This window comes from Enoplosus armatus, chromosome 19 (genome assembly GCF_043641665.1).
Source record: "Enoplosus armatus isolate fEnoArm2 chromosome 19, fEnoArm2.hap1, whole genome shotgun sequence".
Taxonomy (NCBI): domain Eukaryota; kingdom Metazoa; phylum Chordata; class Actinopteri; order Centrarchiformes; family Enoplosidae; genus Enoplosus; species Enoplosus armatus.
The window spans coordinates 12,582,527-12,602,983 of NC_092198.1; the positions used below are offsets into that span (position 1 = coordinate 12,582,527).

The 20,457-nt window shown below is 41.7% G+C and overlaps 1 protein-coding gene across 1 annotated transcript in view; it reads left to right on the forward strand.

The window, feature by feature from the left end:
* Positions 1-4,484: 4,484 nt before the first annotated feature.
* Positions 4,485-20,457, forward strand: part of grm1a (glutamate receptor, metabotropic 1a) — a 28,254-nt gene continuing 12,281 nt past the window's right edge. Inside the window, exons 1-2 of the mRNA XM_070925537.1 lie at positions 4,485-5,214; positions 8,151-8,400. Of these exons, the coding sequence (XP_070781638.1) occupies positions 4,485-5,214; positions 8,151-8,400 (980 nt within the window). The remainder of the gene's footprint in view (positions 5,215-8,150; positions 8,401-20,457) is intronic.

Here is a 20,457-nt window from a genome sequence, read left to right on the forward strand (position 1 = left end):
TTATTTTAAGCGCATATGTGTCCATTATCAATAAATGAACCAGACACAAAACTCACTTGTCCTCCCTCTCTCTCTCTCTGTCTCACACACGCACGCACACACACACGCGCACACGCACGCACACACACACACACACACACACACACACACACACACACACACAGTATTTCTTTGACCATGCACTGTGCAGATGCCTTGTCAACTACCAACCAGACAGATAATGAATAGGTAAAGAGAATGAAGGATGGGTGGAGAAGTGGATGGAGCTGTCCGATGCTGAAAACTAAGTGTTCAGGTGATTTAATGTTGCATTTTACACAACAAGTATCTATGTCAATATATTTATAATCAGTAACATGTATACTTCCTATAAATTAAATGAGACCATTCAAAATACCTTTGCAAATAGACGCAGATTTTGTAAAGGTGACAGGGAAGTTATGATATATTAATGGCATGGGAGTTCATTTCAATAAATAAAACAGACACAAAACTCACTTGTCCTCCCTCGCAAATCACTGCAGTCAATCTTTTTTCAATAACACGCAGTAAGCAGTAACAAACAGGAGAGGTCACTGTCGCATTATTTTTTCGGCCTCCCAGCTGGTAATTGTTCGACTCTGCCTCAGTTCATTGTTGTTAACTGAAGGAGACGCCACGTTTCGAGGTCAGGGTCACCTACAAAACAGCACCCCTGGAGCTGGAGGAGCTGACGCTTGTCATGAGGTGTTGAAACAAACCCATGCAGTCAATGGGACCATCATAATTTACATGATATTAAATGTAAAATAATTATTCTATTAAAAAGAGTCAGAAAGCTTTATACTAAGTAAGCTAAGCAAGCAAATGAAAAAAAAAATCGCAGTTGTATTTATATCTCAACTACTGTATACAATCCAAACTCAAATTTCTAAATGCTTAATACTGTACATGCATAAGCTTCTAACGGTTACATACATAGACTGAGTTATTGTAAGTTGTATGCTGTATTAAAACCTATGTTCAGGGGATTTTGCATAAGAACAGCATGCAATCATAGCATTTGCTTGGATTTTCAGACTGTTTTCAATTTGTACGTTTGTAAATCCAATATGCAGTTTATGAATCCAAGAATGACGTCATGCACACGTTTGTGATTCAGTGGTTCACGTGGTTAAACTGAGGTTCACCACCAGAGCAAGGCAACCATAAGAAATCTGACTCTAAAGTCCTGCTGTTATGGCCAGCACTGAAAGACTGAAAGAATAAGAGACCACCGAAAGGTCTGCCATGACGAGACCAGACTCCAGATCTCTCTCTCTCTCTCTCTCTCTCTCTCTCTCTCTCACACACACACACACACACACACACACACACACACACACAGTATTTCTTTGACCGTGCACTGTGCAGATGCCTAGTCAACTACCAACCAGACAGATAATGAATAGGTAAAGAGAATGAAGGATGGGTGGAGAAGTGGATGGAGCTGTTTTCAGGTGATTTAATGTGGCATTTTAGACAACAAGTATTTATGTAAGATTTGTGTTGTTGTCTGTAAACTGTCGCATTTTTAATAGGCTATCAATCAAACTTTGATGGAAAGGACAAATGTTGCTGCATAAGTGCCAACTTCCCAGATTCCCCTGAGTTGCGCAAAGCAACATGAATAATAGGCTTGCCAAAAGATTGACTGATGGGATTTATGTTTTCAGGAAGTAAAACAGAGATGCATGTTTATCTTTTGGATCGTCCATTTTTTTCACAACCGTAAGCAGCGACGGTGGCATCAGTGAAAGGGGGAAACACTGATACATGTGATAAAAAATTACAATATAACTATTTCATACCATTTCTTTAATTGGTAATTATATAATTGATCGGTCTCTCTTGACCAATAACAATACTGCTTAAGTTATTACTGGAAAGCCTCGCGGTAAACCCACGCAGACTGCAGTCCTCGAATAAACCGAGTACCGCCGTCGCCCTTTGCCCTGAAGTGTGGCTGCAGCATCCAAGAAGTCTCTCCTTCCAAACATGTCACTTTTATTCAGGTTCAATATCCGATGCTCGCTCCCGCAGCCTCGGGCACCAGCAGTGGTCGTGTCACAGCGGCTCCTTTATAAGTTTATTTGTGATTTTTACCGTGAGTCACGACTGGGACCCTACCGAGTAAACTGCATACACAACCCCCCCCCCCGGGAGTGGGTAGTATCTTTGCGGGGCATAACTCGCGGGGTGAAGTTAAACCATTAAGACTCAGTCACTGTCTTCACCGCTGAGGGGCGGAGTTGTTTCGGAAGTTGTATTCAGTGATGGCTTACAGTGATCACCGCAAGAGAAACAATCACTGATATGAACAGAACACATGCCTTTATTTGTTTTCCTATGAAAACATGTTTGCCTCAGGCCTACACCAGGTTACTTAGAATACCATAATGCACACCAGGACCTTATGGCATAAATGTTCATCTCTCAGCATACAGTAGTGAGTAAAGCTCTATTCAGCAGATTAAAGAGCGGCAAAACTGAGACCTATGATTGGCCTCCGTTGACCTAATCACTGAAATGTCATCAGTGACCTTCAACCAGTCGCTAGATGGCGCGATGCAAACTGTTGACTGCTGTCCGTGGTGCTGAAAGCACATCATTGTGTGTTGTCTATCAGAAGCCAGAGGCCTCAAGTAAACTCAAGGAGTGAACATATGAGGTATATAAGTCATGAAGGAGCTGTGACGGTTCTGTCTGCTTTGTTGTTAGCACTTCCTATAAACTCCCTTCAGTTATAGTGAGCTGTAATAATGGCACACCCTACTCTGATAGTAGTCTATACTTTTCCACCACTCATTTACAAGCCTGCTCATATGAAGTAGAGAAATACGGTGCATGAGATAATACCAGTGGCAATGTAATAAACTCTCTTGCTCAGCAGCTTAAATGCTGCACTGGTGTGATTTTTTTGTATAATGTAGCAGATTTCGATTTTTCTTTACTGTCGTCTTAGCTCTGATAAAAACATAGCAGGTTTTATTCTCATCATTTAAAGGCGTGCAGGCAAAAAATGTAAATACTGTAGAAAAGGCGATGGTTGCGGGGAATCTTCACGTTCACGAGAGAGAGGGAGAGAGAGAGAGAGAGAGAGAGAGAGAGAGAGGGAGAGAGAGAGGGAGAGAGGGAGAGAGAGAGAGAGAGAGAGAGAGGGAGAGAGAGAGAGAGATGGAGAGAGAGAGGGAGAGAGAGAGAGAGAGAGGGGGAGAGAGAGAGAGAGGGGGAGAGAGAGAGAGAGGGAGAGAGAGAGAGAGAGGGATGGAGAGAGAGAGAGAGAGAGATGGAGAGAGAGAGGGAGAGAGAGAGAGAGAGGGAGAGAGAGAGAGAGAGAGATGGAGAGAGGGAGAGAGAGAGAGAGAGAGAGAGGGAGAGAGAGGGAGAGAGAGAGAGAGAGAGAGAGAGAGAGAGACTCAAGTTGATACAGCCGAGGACCACGCGCTACAGAAGACGGACGAAGGCACGCGACATGTCTCAAGGATTCAGGTAAGTTTTGATGCAATAGACAGAAAAAGCAGTTTAAAATATGTACGATGTAAATAGGACAGTGAAAAAGATAGATGTATGGTAATATAGGCTATTGAGAGCAGACAATTCATGTTATGCTTCTTCCTGCATGAGTATTATCGTGTATTACCATTATTATTATTAGTAGTAGTATTAGTATTAGTATTATCAGCTGAGGCTACCTTATGCTGCACGACAGATAAGATGAAGGATGTAGGTATGTTTAAAACAAACAGCCCAGGATATCTTGTGTCCATCCTCATGTAGATTTTAAATAGGAGTCGGCTGTGGAAGGATTGTAGTTTCTCGGCTTTATTAGAAACTAGCTGAGTCAAATCGTGAACAATGTGTCTGTGAGAGGATGACGAGCCCAGGCAACAGTCCCGGAGACGTCCTTGTAACGTGTTTGGAAAGCGCGCTGTCCACGGTGCTGAAATCTGGTTTCTGCCTGATTCTCTCAATGGACAGCGAGCACAGTACTTTGAGCCTCTCCTGGTGATGAAAACACGACCGTTAGAGAAATGTTAATAATAAGTGCCTGGCTGCTCCCTTCACAGCTAACCTAATGCTCGGCTTGGGCAGCTCCCAGTGGACAGCAGTCCTGTTCAGCCACTGTACTGCCCGCTCATCAGCCGTGTGTGAGTTAAGTGCCTTGCTCAAAGGCACCGCGACGGTATAAGAGAGGCACGAGGACTGCTGCCAGCTGTAGGAATGTAAAAGAGGGCGTTGATGGAAGGGAGCATGCGTGCTTGGTCAACTCTTCCTACATAAACCTTAGCTCATCTGGCCTGGTTTCTCCCAGCTTGCATGTCACAGCAGTTTGCCTTATTTTCCTGCAGGTGCGCGCGGACATGCCCCGGGTGTCGTGCTCACAGGTCGTGGTCGCTGGGATAAACGTGGATGTATCGACAGACAGCAGATAGTATGCCTGCACAGTTGGCACGGCTCACGCGATGTGGCACGATATGGCACGCGTAAAGATGGGTCTCTTCGCTCTCCTGTGTCTCCCCACGTTTTTCTTCCGCGCCCTCGTGCTCTCCCACAGCAGCAGCATCTATGAGCGGTCGGTGGTCCCTCGCGCCGTGTCCCGCTCCGTGGCCCGTACGGACGGAGACGTGATCATCGGCGCGCTCTTCTCCGTCCACCACCAGCCGTCCGCGGAGAAAGTGGCAGAGCGGAAGTGCGGGGACGTCCGCGAGCAGTATGGCATCCAAAGGGTGGAGGCCATGTTCCACACGTTGGACCGGATCAACGCCGACCCGAACCTGCTCCCCAATATCAGCCTGGGCTGTGAGATCCGGGACTCCTGCTGGCACTCCTCTGTGGCCCTGGAGCAGAGCATCGAGTTCATCCGGGACTCCCTTATCTCTATCCGGGATGATAAGGACGGGTCCAAATGGTGCATTGACGGCACCCCGTCCCACCAGCCTCCACCCTCCAAGAAGCCCATCGCCGGAGTGATCGGACCGGGATCCAGCTCTGTGGCCATTCAGGTGCAGAACCTTCTGCAGCTCTTCAACATCCCGCAGATCGCTTACTCTGCCACCAGCATCGACCTGAGTGACAAGACTCTGTTCAAGTACTTCCTGAGGGTCGTACCCTCAGACACCCTCCAGGCCCGGGCCATACTGGACATTGTCAAGCGGTACAACTGGACCTATGTGTCTGCCGTGCACACTGAGGGTGAGACCCCCATCACTGACCTCTCTAAGTCTCTAACCATAATGTGCCAAATGCCATGTTGTCTGTCAGTCTGGTCTTAGATTTATAGTGACCTCATCATTCATTATTATGTTTTTTAATTACCCATGACATCATATTCTCATTGATTAGCATTAGAGAGACACATTTGCTCTCATATTTTACGCTATCATTTTGAAAATATTCATTTATTTTTTTCCCCCACAAGACTTGTGCATGTACAGGGGAACCTGGAAAGATAATTACATATTCGTGGTAAACCACTGGCTTATTAAATCATTTGATAAAATGGCCCACAAAATGTGCATAGACCAGCTAAATGGAGGGTTTTGTGGCCTACATCCTCAAACAGTCCCACAGTTTTTTTGTTAATGGTCTTTGAGCGCAACTTTGCAGGTGCACTTCCATGTCTGTCTCTTAAGAGGTACTGGATGTCAAAGGAATGTCACACCTTTAGCTCTCGATATGTACAGTATCTGCCTGTCTCTGTCTCAGTCATTCCCTCTCTGGCTTTTTAGAGCAGGTAGCTGCATTCACACATGTGCATATGTAAATATATCTTCATTAGGATTTTTATGCAGTTGTCTGGCTTCAAGCATCTTCCCACACATCATATGCATCATCATACAGCTGTGTGTGCGTTTGTTAAATAACCTGCACTGGGGGCTGTAAGTGGAGTAAACATTGGGTGGTCTATCCTTTTGGAGAGTTTGAATTAAAAATGTAGGTGTTCTTTTGGAAATGTTAAATGAATTCCACGGTTAAGTCAGGTGGATGAGACTCGGATGAAAAAGGACCTGTTTCAAATTTCACCAGATACATAAAAATGAAAATGAATGTCTTATCTCAACAGAAACCCTAGCAATAATAGTATTCAGTATTTCATACCATGATGGGCTCACTTTCTTTTTGAAAACTCTTTTGCTAATTTGTTCAGCTGAACGGCACAACTGTGTGTTATGGTGGAGACAGGAGGTAGAAGGGATACAGAGTAATTACTGTGAAGTGAATTATGTCCATAGCTTTTCATTAAAGTCTTAGTGAAACACAGTCAGTGATGTGCACCCAAATTATGACTGACAGGCGGGCTCACGGGAGAGTGTAAAACTGCTTAAAAGGCCTATTATAGTCGGGTGTTGGAGAGGGGCTTTGTCACAGGTTGCTATCAGATAGATGAAGTGAGGGAGTTAGGGAGCTGTAGTACTTGGAGGCATAACTAGGTGGCGTCAGCTGTCTGACCTTCAACATACCGACAGGAGGATCCTCTGGGACTGAAGTCATAATTTAAGAGTAATGAAAGACCAGCCAGGGGAAGGATGGATTTGATTGCAAGCAACATCATTTACTCAATAGGCTAGAGTGTGAGTGATAAAAGTAGGATACATTAAAAAAAAAAAAAAATCAGTTTAAAATACAAACTTTAATTGGAATTAAATTAGGTTTTATTCTGTTACATGCAGACATTCTGTAAATATAAATCCTTACACTGACTATAGGTTCGGTTTTGTAAGAGACTACAGCTGAGAAGTTTGGAGCCACAGTAAATGTTTAGAACTGAGACTTCACATCATAATTTGTCGGATGCAGACCTTACCCTGACCTTTGAGGAGTCGTATGCAAATCCACTTGTTTGCTCATCTTTAGTTATCTCCCAAAATAGTGGTCACGACGGGCTTGAGCTTGTGAGTGTTCTTTCTCCACCACCTTAGACAAGTTATTAATGCAGCTTGTTCCCGTAGCAACAGCTAGGGCTGTGAAAATTGCATAAATTACCTGTCCCAATTATCATCAGTCTGGTAGGAATACTTAAAGCAGTTTTTCGTTGGTCATTGTCAAATGGGCTGTCAGCTAATGCACCACCACCCACCTGTCTCACAGCGGAGATGGAAAGAATAAAATAATTGGATATTTCCATTTAGCAGTGGGAGAATGAAATGAGGCAACTCAAAATATCATCAAAGGACTATTGGAAAACCAACACATGGGCCCATTGTGTGCCAGAGTAAATGCATTACTGTGATTCCTATTTCAGCTGCTGTCTTCTGTGCTCTATAAAGCTATGTCGTGCACAGATAGAGTGTCCGTTCTTCATCACCTCTTCATCATCATAAGGGGAAAGTGGCATTGGAGGCCTTCAGGAACCTGGCCCACACCAAATGTTTTCAGATTTTTATGGATAGGGGATGTTAAATTCCTTTTGACAACATGCTCATTCAAACACACACACACACACACACACACACACACACACACACACACACACACACAGATGTTCAAGCATGCACAAGTGATTGTTTGTGTAATCCAGCTCTCGTGCTAAAGAGTCGTGGGCTTTATCAACACTCCCGATCATAACACATTAGTCAAGCGCTGCGGTCCAAATGGAAACAGAAGATTTAGACTCAAACAGCTTTGCAGGGCTCTTGATTGGGATGGTGTGCAGTTAAACAAGGATAGCTATCTTCACCCCTTTTGGCTTTGATTGTAATCAGTAGCCGGTAAACTCTCTGACAGTCATTATCAGAGGATCAGAGCTTCAGCTCAGTCAGGACTTGACGCACTGAACAAATGCTGGGGGGGGGCTTTAAGCATAACATTGATTGTCCATCAGTGAAATAATTTGAAATGTATGGTTGAAAGCAATTACTCGTGCTAGTTAATAATGTCAATGTGATCTTGCAAGTAACAAGGCATGTAATGCTTTCTTATCATTAAAACATCGATTGTGTCACTTACAATCAGAGAATAATGCCTCATATTTTGAGCTCACAATCAGTGAAAATGTTTGAGTATTGCCCATATCCATGAAGGGTAATTTAAGAAATGTGATTACCAGACAGTTTCCTTTAACAAGGAAAATGTTTTATTGTTTAATTCCAGCTGATTTTCTACTTTTCAATTTTCTTCATCCCCTGTAGGAAACTACGGGGAGAGTGGCATGGAGGCTTTCAAGGAGCTGGCCTCTCTGGAGGGCTTGTGCATTGCCCACTCGGACAAGATTTACAGTAACGCTGGGGAGAAGCACTACGACCGCCTTTTGAGGAAACTACGGGAACGCCTTCCCAAAGCTCGCGTAGTGGTGTGTTTCTGCGAGGGCATGACTGTCCGAGGTCTCCTGATGGCCATGAGGAGACTGGGGGTGTTTGGGGAGTTCCTCCTCATCGGCAGGTATGGATGTGTTTTTTTTTACCTTTTGTTTCACAGTTGAGAGCATCTCTCTTGATGGCAAGAAATCGGTTAACAGGCTGGAAGGCTGCGAGATGCTGCGTTGTCTTCCTGATGTGCATGTCACCAAGGCAACCAAGAAGAATTAGACCACATACCAATAGCACTGAATAGAAATGTTCTCCAGCAATGAATAATTGGTATTTCTGTCACAGACACAAAACGAGCGAGGGAAACAATGCCTCCAATCCATTCTCTCCCTTTTGGGTTGTCTCTCATTTGTTTTTTTTGAGGCATTGGCCGTCATTTCACATTTAGCAATCAAAGAGAAGCACGCACACATCTATTTGATCAGATGAAGACCATATTGAACCACCTCCTCTCTGGATATTCACTCCTTCTCTCCATTTTTCTCCTCTTCCTCTCTTTCTCTGTCTGTTAGTCTATGTTGAGTGACAGTGACTGACTGTAGCTGTAATCTTAGTCATTAGAAAAGGGCAAGTAGAGTCGTCTCACACACTTATACAGCGGCACATTACACCATGAAATAGCCCTCAAGGAACATTCACACTTGTCAGTAAAAAGCCACAGCAACCTTGATGCTACTTTTCAGTTCATTCAAGTAATATCCTTCCCCCATCATTTCAGAGAGGGAGGAGGTTTTTGGCACCGGTCTGTTGTGGGGCGGTTGTCAGCCGTATGTTACATGAGGAGGACATTAATAAGCCAGCTAAGGATGACTGAGGCTTGTAGCCTAGCTTAGCTGTATTTGTTGGAGATTTGCTGAACACTGCATGAGTGCAGCTCAAACAGGAAGAACCTGAGAGACTAAATACAGTACAGTTACTCCTATCTTTACTGTGCGTTCACACAAATGAAATTGTTCAGATTTTGGTAAGATTAGGACCTGTGCCTAACAGATAATTTACTAAAAAACTACAGCTGCTTTAGTTAATGATCCTGACTTTAAAAAAAATAAATAATAATAATATGATATATATGATATAAGATTTCCAACTTCAGTATGGACCCATAGGCTACAGGCAGGTAGGGAAGTCGAAATATGGATTAACACAGTGTTGGTTTTGGTCTTTTCATGGGATTTGTTGACGGCAAGAAAAATGCAGAAAAACTTAAAATTGTCTTGTTGAATAGCTACAGTATCTAATCGATGTGAATTAGGACACCTTGTTGCGTTAGATCAAATCTGGCAATGAGTTTCTGTCATATCTAATTTCCTCGTATGTACTTATGTATAAACGTACATAAGAGTCTCCTCTCTATTGGCAGACACTGAGGGAGTTGTTTCTTGTCATTGCCATTATCCTTGAAGAAGTCTTTCCATTTTTTCCTGTAATATCTCCCAGTAGAGAAGACAAGTGCTCCTCTTAGCTGCCTCTGTATGTTGTATGTATTATATTCAATGCATGTGTGCATATTTAAGTTCTTGGCAGGGGAAGGCACTCTTTCTTTTCAGATGCAGAACATGCCTTTTAAATTATCCATTATAATGACACTCTAGGGTTGCATTCCTTTCCATATCTCTCCTTTTCGCTTTCCTCCATAGGAGATGGGAAAGTGGGTCTTTTTTTAGCCTTTGTCGAAGTCTCCATGGGCAAAAGAAATGCTTCTGGGTCAGAGAGAGAGAGAAGAAGAAGATAGAGAGACAGAGTGTGTAAAAATGACAGAGGAAGTCTGGGCCAACACAGATGCCAAGCCATGTGTGTGTTTCTTGGCATGTAGTGAACAACTGAATAAAGCTGGCAGACAGGTATTAGCTCATCAAAGGGGAGCTTGTGTTCTTAATTTATGCTTTCACCTCTAAAGAAGCCTCTTTCATGAAGTGTGTGAGCTAGAGAGAGTTGGAAGGATGTAAGATACATAAAGACAAACACAGGGTGAATGAAACAAAGTGACAAGAACAAGAAGAGTACAGACAGGCCAATCTGTCATTCTTACATTCAATATCTAACGCACTGGCTACTTAGTCTCTCTTTTATTACTGCAAATGTATTATCTTTTAAGTATGTTGCCAACAAAAAGATAATTGTATCAAAACTGGTAATGTAGCACCAGTCTTTTGTACTTTTTTTGACATTTAAGCTGCTATATTCAACGTTTTTATATTAACGATGCATTCATGTTTGTGAAAAGGGTCACTCGTAGTGATGAACCCACAGAGAATTATCACCCAAGCGTTTTAATGTCTTACAGCTCGCTGTTTTGGTTTTATGGCCCACAACTTTACTGTTTTGTTCCCTCTCACTACTCCAAAAGCATTGCATTCGGCTGCAGCAGGCAGCTGTTTTCAGTGAAAAAGCTCTAAAAACCCACCGTACACTACCTGCACAACACCAAACAGCAAACATGTTCATTGTGTGGCTAGAAACGCGACTCCAAATGAATGCTAATGTTACTTTGTGTCCGCTGGATGTATAAATACTGTTTACTAGCATGTTCGCCATATCAACTTAAAAGGTGATACTATGTCAATGTTGTGTTTACAGCTTGTTTCCACTGCGCCAGGGTGGCTAAAAAAGCAGCTAATGCATGTTTAAACAATGGACTTGTGCTGCCTGGGGCCTGCAGATTCAATTGGATTGAGAAACACATACATATGTCATAAAACATAATTTCTGTTACTTTTAAACAAAAAACACATCACTTACTGTGCAGTACTGCAATGTTGCACCAGTGTGCTCTCTGGTATCACAACAGATTTTTCTTAATAGTTTCTTAATATAAGCAACATGTTTCATTACATCCTGTATGAATCACACTGTAACACTGGTAAAAATGTGGTTAAAAAAAGTTAATTAAAAAAAAGTTGATATTCATCACATACAGCTTTAACATCAACATGGCTAAAATCCTGCCAGAACAAACTAAATGTGTCAGGAACAGGGTGCATTTGATGTCTAAGTTTCTTCATAATCAGACAGGCACTGTTGCAGTCATGGCTTTCAAAGATTTATTTTCATTTGAAAAATGAAACTTGCAATTATAGCATCCCCGTCAGGCCAATCAACATAATACTTTAAATGTAGCACTGCACCAAAATGCACCACAGTCACCCAGCAGTGTTTGCAATATTAGATTTGAGGATATTGGTGTTTTAATTATGGCACTACCTTAGGATAGCCAGTATAATTTGTAGGGATAACAACAATAACCTGCAGCAGGTTCCATCGAAACCAGTGCGCTGGTGAGACAGTCATTGCCTTATACATCTCCTTGACCTTATACGTCTCCACATTTTATTGCACTTGGCACAAAGAAAAACAAAGCCATATATGGGATGATGTACTAGACATAAAAAAAAGTATTTGGAAACTCCAAGAGGAGGCGGTGTTGTGGTTTTTCCACCACATCTCGTATGTGGAGATGGTCATAGAACACCACAGAGGCAGACAAAACCTCTATACAGCAGTGGCTACAGAAACTACAAGTAGACATGCAGAGAGTTTTGAATCTGAGAGCTTTTGTTTTTGCTGCTCGGCTAACCTGCTCTTCAGACAAGGGCCAGGTGTGGCAGCGTGCTCGACCCACTTTATCCCTGACCTGCAGACTCCACTCTGCATCACTTCAACACTTTACACCCACTCTGCTCTGCTATTGTCAGTCAGAGGGGCTCTTGTATTTCTCTCCGTGTGATGTCAATCATGATTTTGCCAATCAGCTGCCTCCATTACTCTACGACTGCAGGCACATTGGCACGCATAAAGAGACAACATTTATTCCACACATACATTCAAACACAGACACGCGTCCCGACATAGACTATCCACTTCATTCCAATCAAGGAGACGTTGATGTCCGTCTTCTTGTTTTGCTCACGTACATTTCAAAGTGATTCTGTTAGATGAGAAACACATTCAGTTTGGAGAGAATGAAGCAGGAAGCACAGGAAATGTATTGATATAATCTTAGTTCATTTTTAAGATGAGAAATGAGTGTATGACTGAGCTGGAAGCTGGTTGGTGAGCAGATTAGGAGAGTCTGTCAATTCTGCAGCGGGTTGGTTGACGACAGAAAGCAGTAGGCTTTGGATTCTTTGGTTGTGGAGTCCTGCTGGTCTGTCCACAGATTAAGGTGGAGACCCCACCATGAGATGGAGGAAGAGACAGTGAGAGAAGGGGAGGAGATACAAAAGCTGAGCATGGTTGGGATTATGATTCTTCCACTTTTTAGGCTCATAAAACAAGACTGTCCTCACAGGGAAAATTACAGCATTTGTGGCTCACTCAAATGTCTAATATAATCTATGTCTGTGTTAACCAGACAAGGACCTCTTGGACCCTTGTCTCTCAGGAGCAAAGGTAAAGTAGAAGTAGCATGACGTTGTTACTCATAGGGAGGATGGATAGATGGGTCAATAAAGCATGTGAATATTACATTTATTATCATAACTTCATTCAAGCTTGTATAATTTCCCCCCGGGGATCAATGAAGTTTTTCTGATTCTGATTTCTGATTCTGATTCTGATATGCATTTTCTTTTTACATTGTTTAATAGGAGACAGTGTAATGAGACACATGTTGCACTGTTAACATCTCCTTATACTATCTCCTTAACTCAAAATCTAACTCAAGTGTAACATTCCTTTCGTATAAGCTAAGTAGCATCAGTATTAGTTTAGATGTGTTTGGCTTTACCTTTCATAAACTATCAAAAACCACATTCAGTATATGGTAGTTCTATTACAAATAGACCTTGCCAAAATGAATTAGCCTCAAGCCTCAACATTTTTTCCTCAAAGCCTCTTATAAAATAAAATTATTGTTCCACTCCAGACGACTGTTAAAAGGAAGTTATATCCCATTAAGTTTCATTGGTGAGACCAGGAACTTGTTTGACTTTATCTTAGCGTTGATAAAACCACTCTTGAATTTATTCATCACTGTGTGTGGGGATACTACTATCTTATAGGGACATCATCAGGGAACAGTGTGTGCTACATAGAGTGCACTTGATGCTGTAAAATGGCCACAGTTATCTTGCCGGTTATATCACCACAGCAAGCAATACACACAATGACTCCCAGGAGATGGCTGCCCATATTATTACAGATCCACCACCATGTTGCTGCTAGTGAGTCTTTGACCAGTGCTTGCAGCCAACGTGTCTTTTTGCTGAAGCAGTTGCTCCATTTATAGATTATGTTTGTCAAGATCTTTTACCTCGTCACCAGAATCATTTTGCACTTCGTTAAAAAACAATATTTAAGCAATCCAGGCACCAATATTGGGCCCACAAAGTCTGCTAGGTACTTCATTATACTTTAGATACTGCTCATAAAACCAATACATTTGTGTTTTACAACTAACTGTATAACTAATTATATAACAGACAGGAGTAAAATGTGCCTAGCAACAGCTATCTGATGCAAATTGGGCACAGTAATCACAATTGGAAGTCTAGAGTAGAGTCATTTCTCACTTAAGAACAAGTTCACTTCCTCACAATTTGGCAACTCAATGCGTACTATTGAATATACTGAAAATATTCACTGCAACAGGCAAAATCTGGGATTTGGGTGCACCTTTGCACGTTCATGTTTGAACAATGTGGTGTCACTCAACCCGTGCTGATTCTGAAATAAAAAAGGAGAGACATTCAGAGACCTGTATTCTCTGTCTGTTGTCTTCTGAGCCACAAGATGATCAACAACCGCACAGAAAACTCTCATCAATGCATCTGACAGTGTGGCGTCTGTGACATTTGTGCTGTGAAGAACACCAAACCTGCAGCTGCATGTAAAACAAACATTTACCAATCTTTTTATTTTTGTATATTGCAGCTGTGACCTTTTTGAAGGAAGATGAAGCACCCAACAGATTGCACAGATTTTCTGCAAAAAATGCCACAGAAAAGTGTCCACGGATTCCTTCAGGTCCCGGGGTCATGCCAACTCAAAAAAAGTGAAGGCGACACACACATTACAAAGAGAGGCATGTTAGATCAAATAAAATGTTTTAATGATTCGTGTAACTGGATTTTCAAATTGTTAGTAGCGATTGAAGAATATGTCTGTGAGCTGACAGGAATGCATAGAATCCATGAAAATATCTGGCAGTGCGTGTGTTGTTAACCAAGGTTTCCCCGAGGCAAACACCATTAAACTCTCTCGCAGTTTAAACTGAGTATTACAGTAAATTTCTGAATACTGACTGAATTTCCACCTTCTCAGTTATATAAGGAAATTGCCATGAAATTGTTTTTTGCAGCTTTGAAAGCTAGATATACATCTTCTGTACAGTGTCTTTTGTTATTGTTCCCCTGTCTGCCTGTTTCCCAGCACCAAGCCTATAGTTTCTGAATGGCAGCATGGAGTGAACCCACCTACCCATTTGCCCGCCTGCTTGCTCTCTTGCAATTAGCAGCGTTCGTTTTCACTCTCCCTCTAATGCTGCCTGAATGCTGTTATTACTAAACATCATTTGCATAAGCTGCTTTTCCACATGTAACGCTCATTTCTGCCCCTGTCTTACACACACAGTTTTGGTCTGGGTCCCATTTTGAATGCTTGATTCTCGTTTTTTTATTCTTTTCCTGACAAAATGGACACTGAGAAAGGATTGTGGAAGTTCTGCCTCTGTAATGGCTTGGCACGAGTCATTAGCAGGGTATGACTGTGTCTTTTGAGACTGCGCTGAGGTGGAGTGAAAGCTGTGAACCCATAGTGTTTGTGTCACATGCATTTCTGCATTTGGCTGTCCTACTCGTCCTACTGTAACAAGGGGGACTCAGGTTTTGCTCCGAGCTTGAATAAATGAAACGTTTAGGGCGCCAAAGAGAGAGGGAGATAGAGGAGTTGTGGCGCGACACATTTAGCTGCCTTTTTCCTGTCATCTCTAAGGCTTTCATCTCCTCCCCATCTCAGGAAGGAGAGTGCGGAGGATGTGGAATTCTGCCTATTGACTTCTTGCAAGTAATTTGGCAAATAGCGGGGCATGAGCAAAATGAGACCTTATCTCTGGCAACAGCACTCTTAACCACGCCAAAATAAATGAGTATCTTTCTCATCCAGAATTGTAGACTGAAGACTGAATTTTTGTTTCTAGGCTTTGGTGTAACCCATCCTTCATAAAGTCTTCTGAATCAAATGTTGTAAAATATATTCAGATTCATGACAAGATCAGGGAAATTTAGGACTGCAGACAAGGATTTCCATTTAGTAACTTGATGGATATTATTGTTGTAGACATAAATTAAACACAGTTTCAACTTGCAGGATCGTGTTTCGTATAAAATCACAGGCAGATTTTTCTGACCGTCTCCAATTCTCCTCTTTCCCTTTTCAGGATTATCTTGCTAGGCTCACTCTCCAGAAACATCCCTCTTCCAGTCAGAGCACAATAGCGACTGATACATTAGTCATGAATGTAAGGACTCGGAGAGCGAGAGGGGAAGTGTGGGGGACGGTGGTGGGGTGGGCTGGAACTGAGTAGAAGAGGAATGATGTCGAGCGCAAAGCCTCCATCGTTACGTTATTCTCTCTGCGTGACATGATTCTGTCCTTTTGACCCTCTGCGTTAAAGCAATCTGCATGTAAGTTTAGTGAGAGTTTACTGGAGCACGCCAGGCAGGAATCGAGCTCAATATGATTTTTGTGAGCAGCGCAGGATTTACTGTACCGCTGGAATAGAAAAAGGCTTGTGTGCTGCTTGTGCTACAGTCACCATGGAGACTTTGTTTGGGCTCATGACAGAGTTGGTGTGATCGTCTCACTGCAAATCTGTCATTCAGTCTGTCAGCAGGGCTCCAAACACAATAGTCCCTTCTCGGAAAATATGGCTGACATCTGAAAAATTCCTCCTAGCAACAACGGCAACAAAGATTGTAATTATAAGATAAGGGCACACTGTCTACGATTATTCAGTAATGGAGCCCTGCTTGTGTTACTTGTACACACATGTGGCTCTGGAAAGTATATTCAAGTTGAGTCAGGATTCGTGATTGCATCTGTTTGTGTTCCACTGAGCAAGGGAGCACAATGAGCTGCATCTGAATATTTATAACACGCCTCTGATGTTAATTGAAAGCAGCCACACATTGTCAAGGACATCTCTCTCTTTCCAATTGATGCCTTGTGTTCCCTTGTGCGAGGGGATGGGTGAATGACATTGGAGTGATCAAAAATAGCACATGGCTTTGCATCTGGACATAGTTGTCACATTGTGATTTGCAGAAGCTGAAATGCTTTCTTGTACAGACAGCTAACATTTGACCAAAGTGTATGGATATATAATATGTATGCACAAAGGGAATAGTGAATGAAGGCGCAAAAAAAATGGAACCACAATCAGTCAGGATCTGCAACAACAGAATAGTGCTAAAACAATTATTAAAACAACAGTGATTGAAGGAAAATGAATTGTTTTAATCCTCTTTCATGCAAAAATCACAAACATTCTCTGTTTTCAGCCTCTAAAATGTGAGAATTTCTTGCCTTTTCTGTTTTTTATCATTGTAAATTGAACAACCTTAGGTTTTGGACCGTTGGTCAGACAAAACAAGCCATTTGAAGATGACAATTTGTAGTCTTAGTAATATTATATGATGTGATATAATGAGAAAGTGCACATCGAACCCCAGATGGGTACAGCAGAGTAGACACTCAGAGGTACACAGTAGCTAGACCTGCCTACCTGCCATGTCTCCCCCTGGTAAAAAAAAACCTCGGCTACTTTTGGATTTGTTTCTTTTAATGTACAATTACAACATTAACAAATTGTTTTCTCATTAAAAAATGGGGTATTATAAAAATGTAAAAATGCAAAAGTGTACATTACATGTTCAGCATATGCAACAATTCTATATACAGTCCTGTATAGGCTACAGTGTTTTTTTATGTGTACAGTTAACAGGCCTTATTTTGTATCATTTGACCTTGCAATTGTAGGTGGAATGGCCTGACTACTGTAAGACCTTGTATCACTCCATTTTCTTACATTTTATAGACTAAATCATTGATTATTTGTCAATACAATACTAAGTTGGACATCAGTGAAACTTATACCTTCTCCTAATGAAGCTGAAAAATGGATCTTGTAGTTGTTATTTTTGCAGTAATTAATAAAAATGCCAAAAAGGAAAATTTATTTTTAAAAATGTAGGCGGCTTTGAGCAGCAGTGTTCCAACCAACCTTATGTAATGGTTTTACATTAAATTGGCCAACTGATAATAAGATCTTGTCCATCCATCAGTCACTGCCACTGCTGATATTGGATTCAGAGAATTTGTCATGGGGTTTAGTCGTGAATTGACGTCCCATGGTAGTAAAAAGCAAAAAGGATTTTCTCCCAGCAGTGTTCCCTGTCAATGTAGAGGAGACTGATCTCCCAACTCAAACTAGGGCATGATGAATAAATAAAAGCAGCTTGGATGGGCTTTTAAAGGCTCCCCGGCTCACCCAGAGTCCTTCCTCTGTGTCACCTCAAGAGAGTCCTGCTGCTGCCGCCGCCAGCTAGCTAACAAGCCACCACCACTCCTGCTTTAACGCCACAGAGTCCCAGAAATAAGAGAAATGGAGGAGAATGGGAGAGAGAGCAATAAAGGCAGAGTTTTGGAGATGGAGCATTAGTGTTCAGCTGAATGTTAATTAAGAATGTTATGGGATCAGCAAAGAGATAAATGTAGAACAGAAAACAAAAACTACCCCTAAGAGCTCCTGTTGTGTGTAAAGAGAGCAGTGGTGGAACATAGCTACATTTACTTAAGCACTGTAATTTAGTTCAGTGTTTTTCATTTTATGCTTCTTCTTCTACACTGCTACATTTCTGAGGGAAATATTGTAAGTTTACCTAAATACATTTAACAGCTGTGTCCCTCCAAAATATAACGTATATGAACTTACATATCCAACAGAATATAAAGTGGTAGAAATAGCCCACTGTTTAAGTGAGGCTTACTCACATCACTTATATCAAAATGAGCTTCAGCTTGGTTGTAGCTCCTCCTTATGTGTTGTTATGGTGGTCCAAGTAATGTATGTGCATCACAGTTTGGTTGAGTGCCATTCTCCTTAATGGGGGAAGAAGCAGTATGAACAATTCACATTCTAGGTTTTGACCCTTGACCCCTATGAAGTCAACATGGTTAGTGACATGCTTTGACTTGAGTAAAAGCCACTTGAGTAAAGGTTTGTTGTTGCTCTTTATCAGTTTTCGCCTGTTTCATTTACTGGTTTTTGAGGCTGTTGTAAGCCAATAGTTGCTGGCACCTACATCAAAAACCTCACAGATTTCACCAGTTACTTGGACTATTCGTCTGTACTAAGCTGCCATATTTGACACCTTCAGAACTCTCACAAAATCCATTTTCTATTGAAACAAGTCTTTTTTTATTATTATTTTATTAAGTCTTAATTATTCAATAGCCTGGGTTATCTTGAAAAAGAGATTATAATAAAAATGATATCCAAATCTATATTTGAAGCTAATAAGAGTCACATAAATGTAAGTAGCACAACTCAGTTTTGGTCCTGGAGCTGTAAGAGTTAATTATAATAATAATGAGTAATAATACAACTCTGAAAGAGGCCAATCTACAATATGAGCACTTTTACTTTTAATACCTAAGTACATATTCCTGCTAACAATTACTTATGGTTACTGTGTGTGTGTGTGTGTGTGTGTGTGTGTGTGTGTGTGTGTGTGTGTTTTACATCAAGATCAAAGACTTGAAGCATGATTTTACTCTTAAGAATAATGTCATTCTTTTAATTAGACTGGTTGACATTCCAGTGGTCTGTGAACAAGAGACAGATTAAAAGTTTCCCCATTAACTACCTGAACTTTTATTTGAACACTCGATTAGCTCGAACGAGCAATTAGGAAACTCTTGACTCCCCTATCCTCTCCTTCCTCTTTTTAAAGTAACTCTTCCCATTCATCCTCCAGGGGAAACAGCGCATGTGATTAAATCTCTGCCCTGCCAATTAATTCATGGCTTCATAAATATACAAATGTGCTATCAAACTGGAACTAGATCATCCAGGAGAGTCGGGGGAGCTCTCACTCTACTCACTGTTGTATACGACTCTATAAATTATCCAGCTGTTGGCATGCTGCGCTCCTCGAAACAATGCCACACATCATCAAGTCTCAGTGAATCATCAAAATACACACGTCCCATTATTAAGCGTATGGCATCAAAGGAATAGCATGCTGCTGACTGACTGAGATAAATACGACATAAATGATTAATTAGATGTATTTGGAAAGTTGAGGGTAAAAGAGAAATTAAATTGAGTTTATACTGTCAAGATTAGCCTCAGTCTTTCAGGGTTTTACTTGTTTGAGTCCACTGTTGTTTAATTGTGGCCCTGTTTGTCCGATGTGCATATGATGCATTCGCAGGTCACACGTTGGAGGTCTGTCTCATGGTATGTCAACTGCGGGTCATGTTATTTCCCAGGAAGTAAATAACATGGGCTTCTTCTTTTGACGTCGTTTATTAGAAATATTGAATGAGTGTTTGAGAGTTTACCAAGATTGTCCTCACCAGAAGATCAGCAGCATCAGCAGCGGTTTATTCAAATGCTTAAAACAATCCTTGTTGACTTTTTCCTGAAAATCGACCAAAATGTCTCCACCATATACAGTATCAGTGAGTGGCTGATTCCTTATAGGTCCACTAGGCCTCTCGGGTTATCAGATCAAGAGCTACTAGTTGTGTTCAAAGTTCAAGACTCGTCGTGACCAAGCTTTTCCGGGGCCCATTTCATAAAAACGATTTGCGAAAATGACTGAAAGAATACGGAGTAGCTGCAGTGTCACGTACCACTGTGTTTGTATGTCAGACCTACTGCCTTGTCTGACTTCAGTAACGACTGCAAACTTAATAACATACTTGAACAGCGTTGACTCCTTAATCTGCTTGAACAGGTGTTCCTCCGGTAGATCTGACTCAGGTTACGTAATAATGGTCCTTCCATTATGCAGCGTGAAGCCGCGGAACATTGAGGTGACATTAAATCAGATTTTGTCCCATTAGGCGTCCCTCCGATGGCCCGAGAGTTTTGATGAGCTGTTTGGAGTTCTGCCAGACGGCG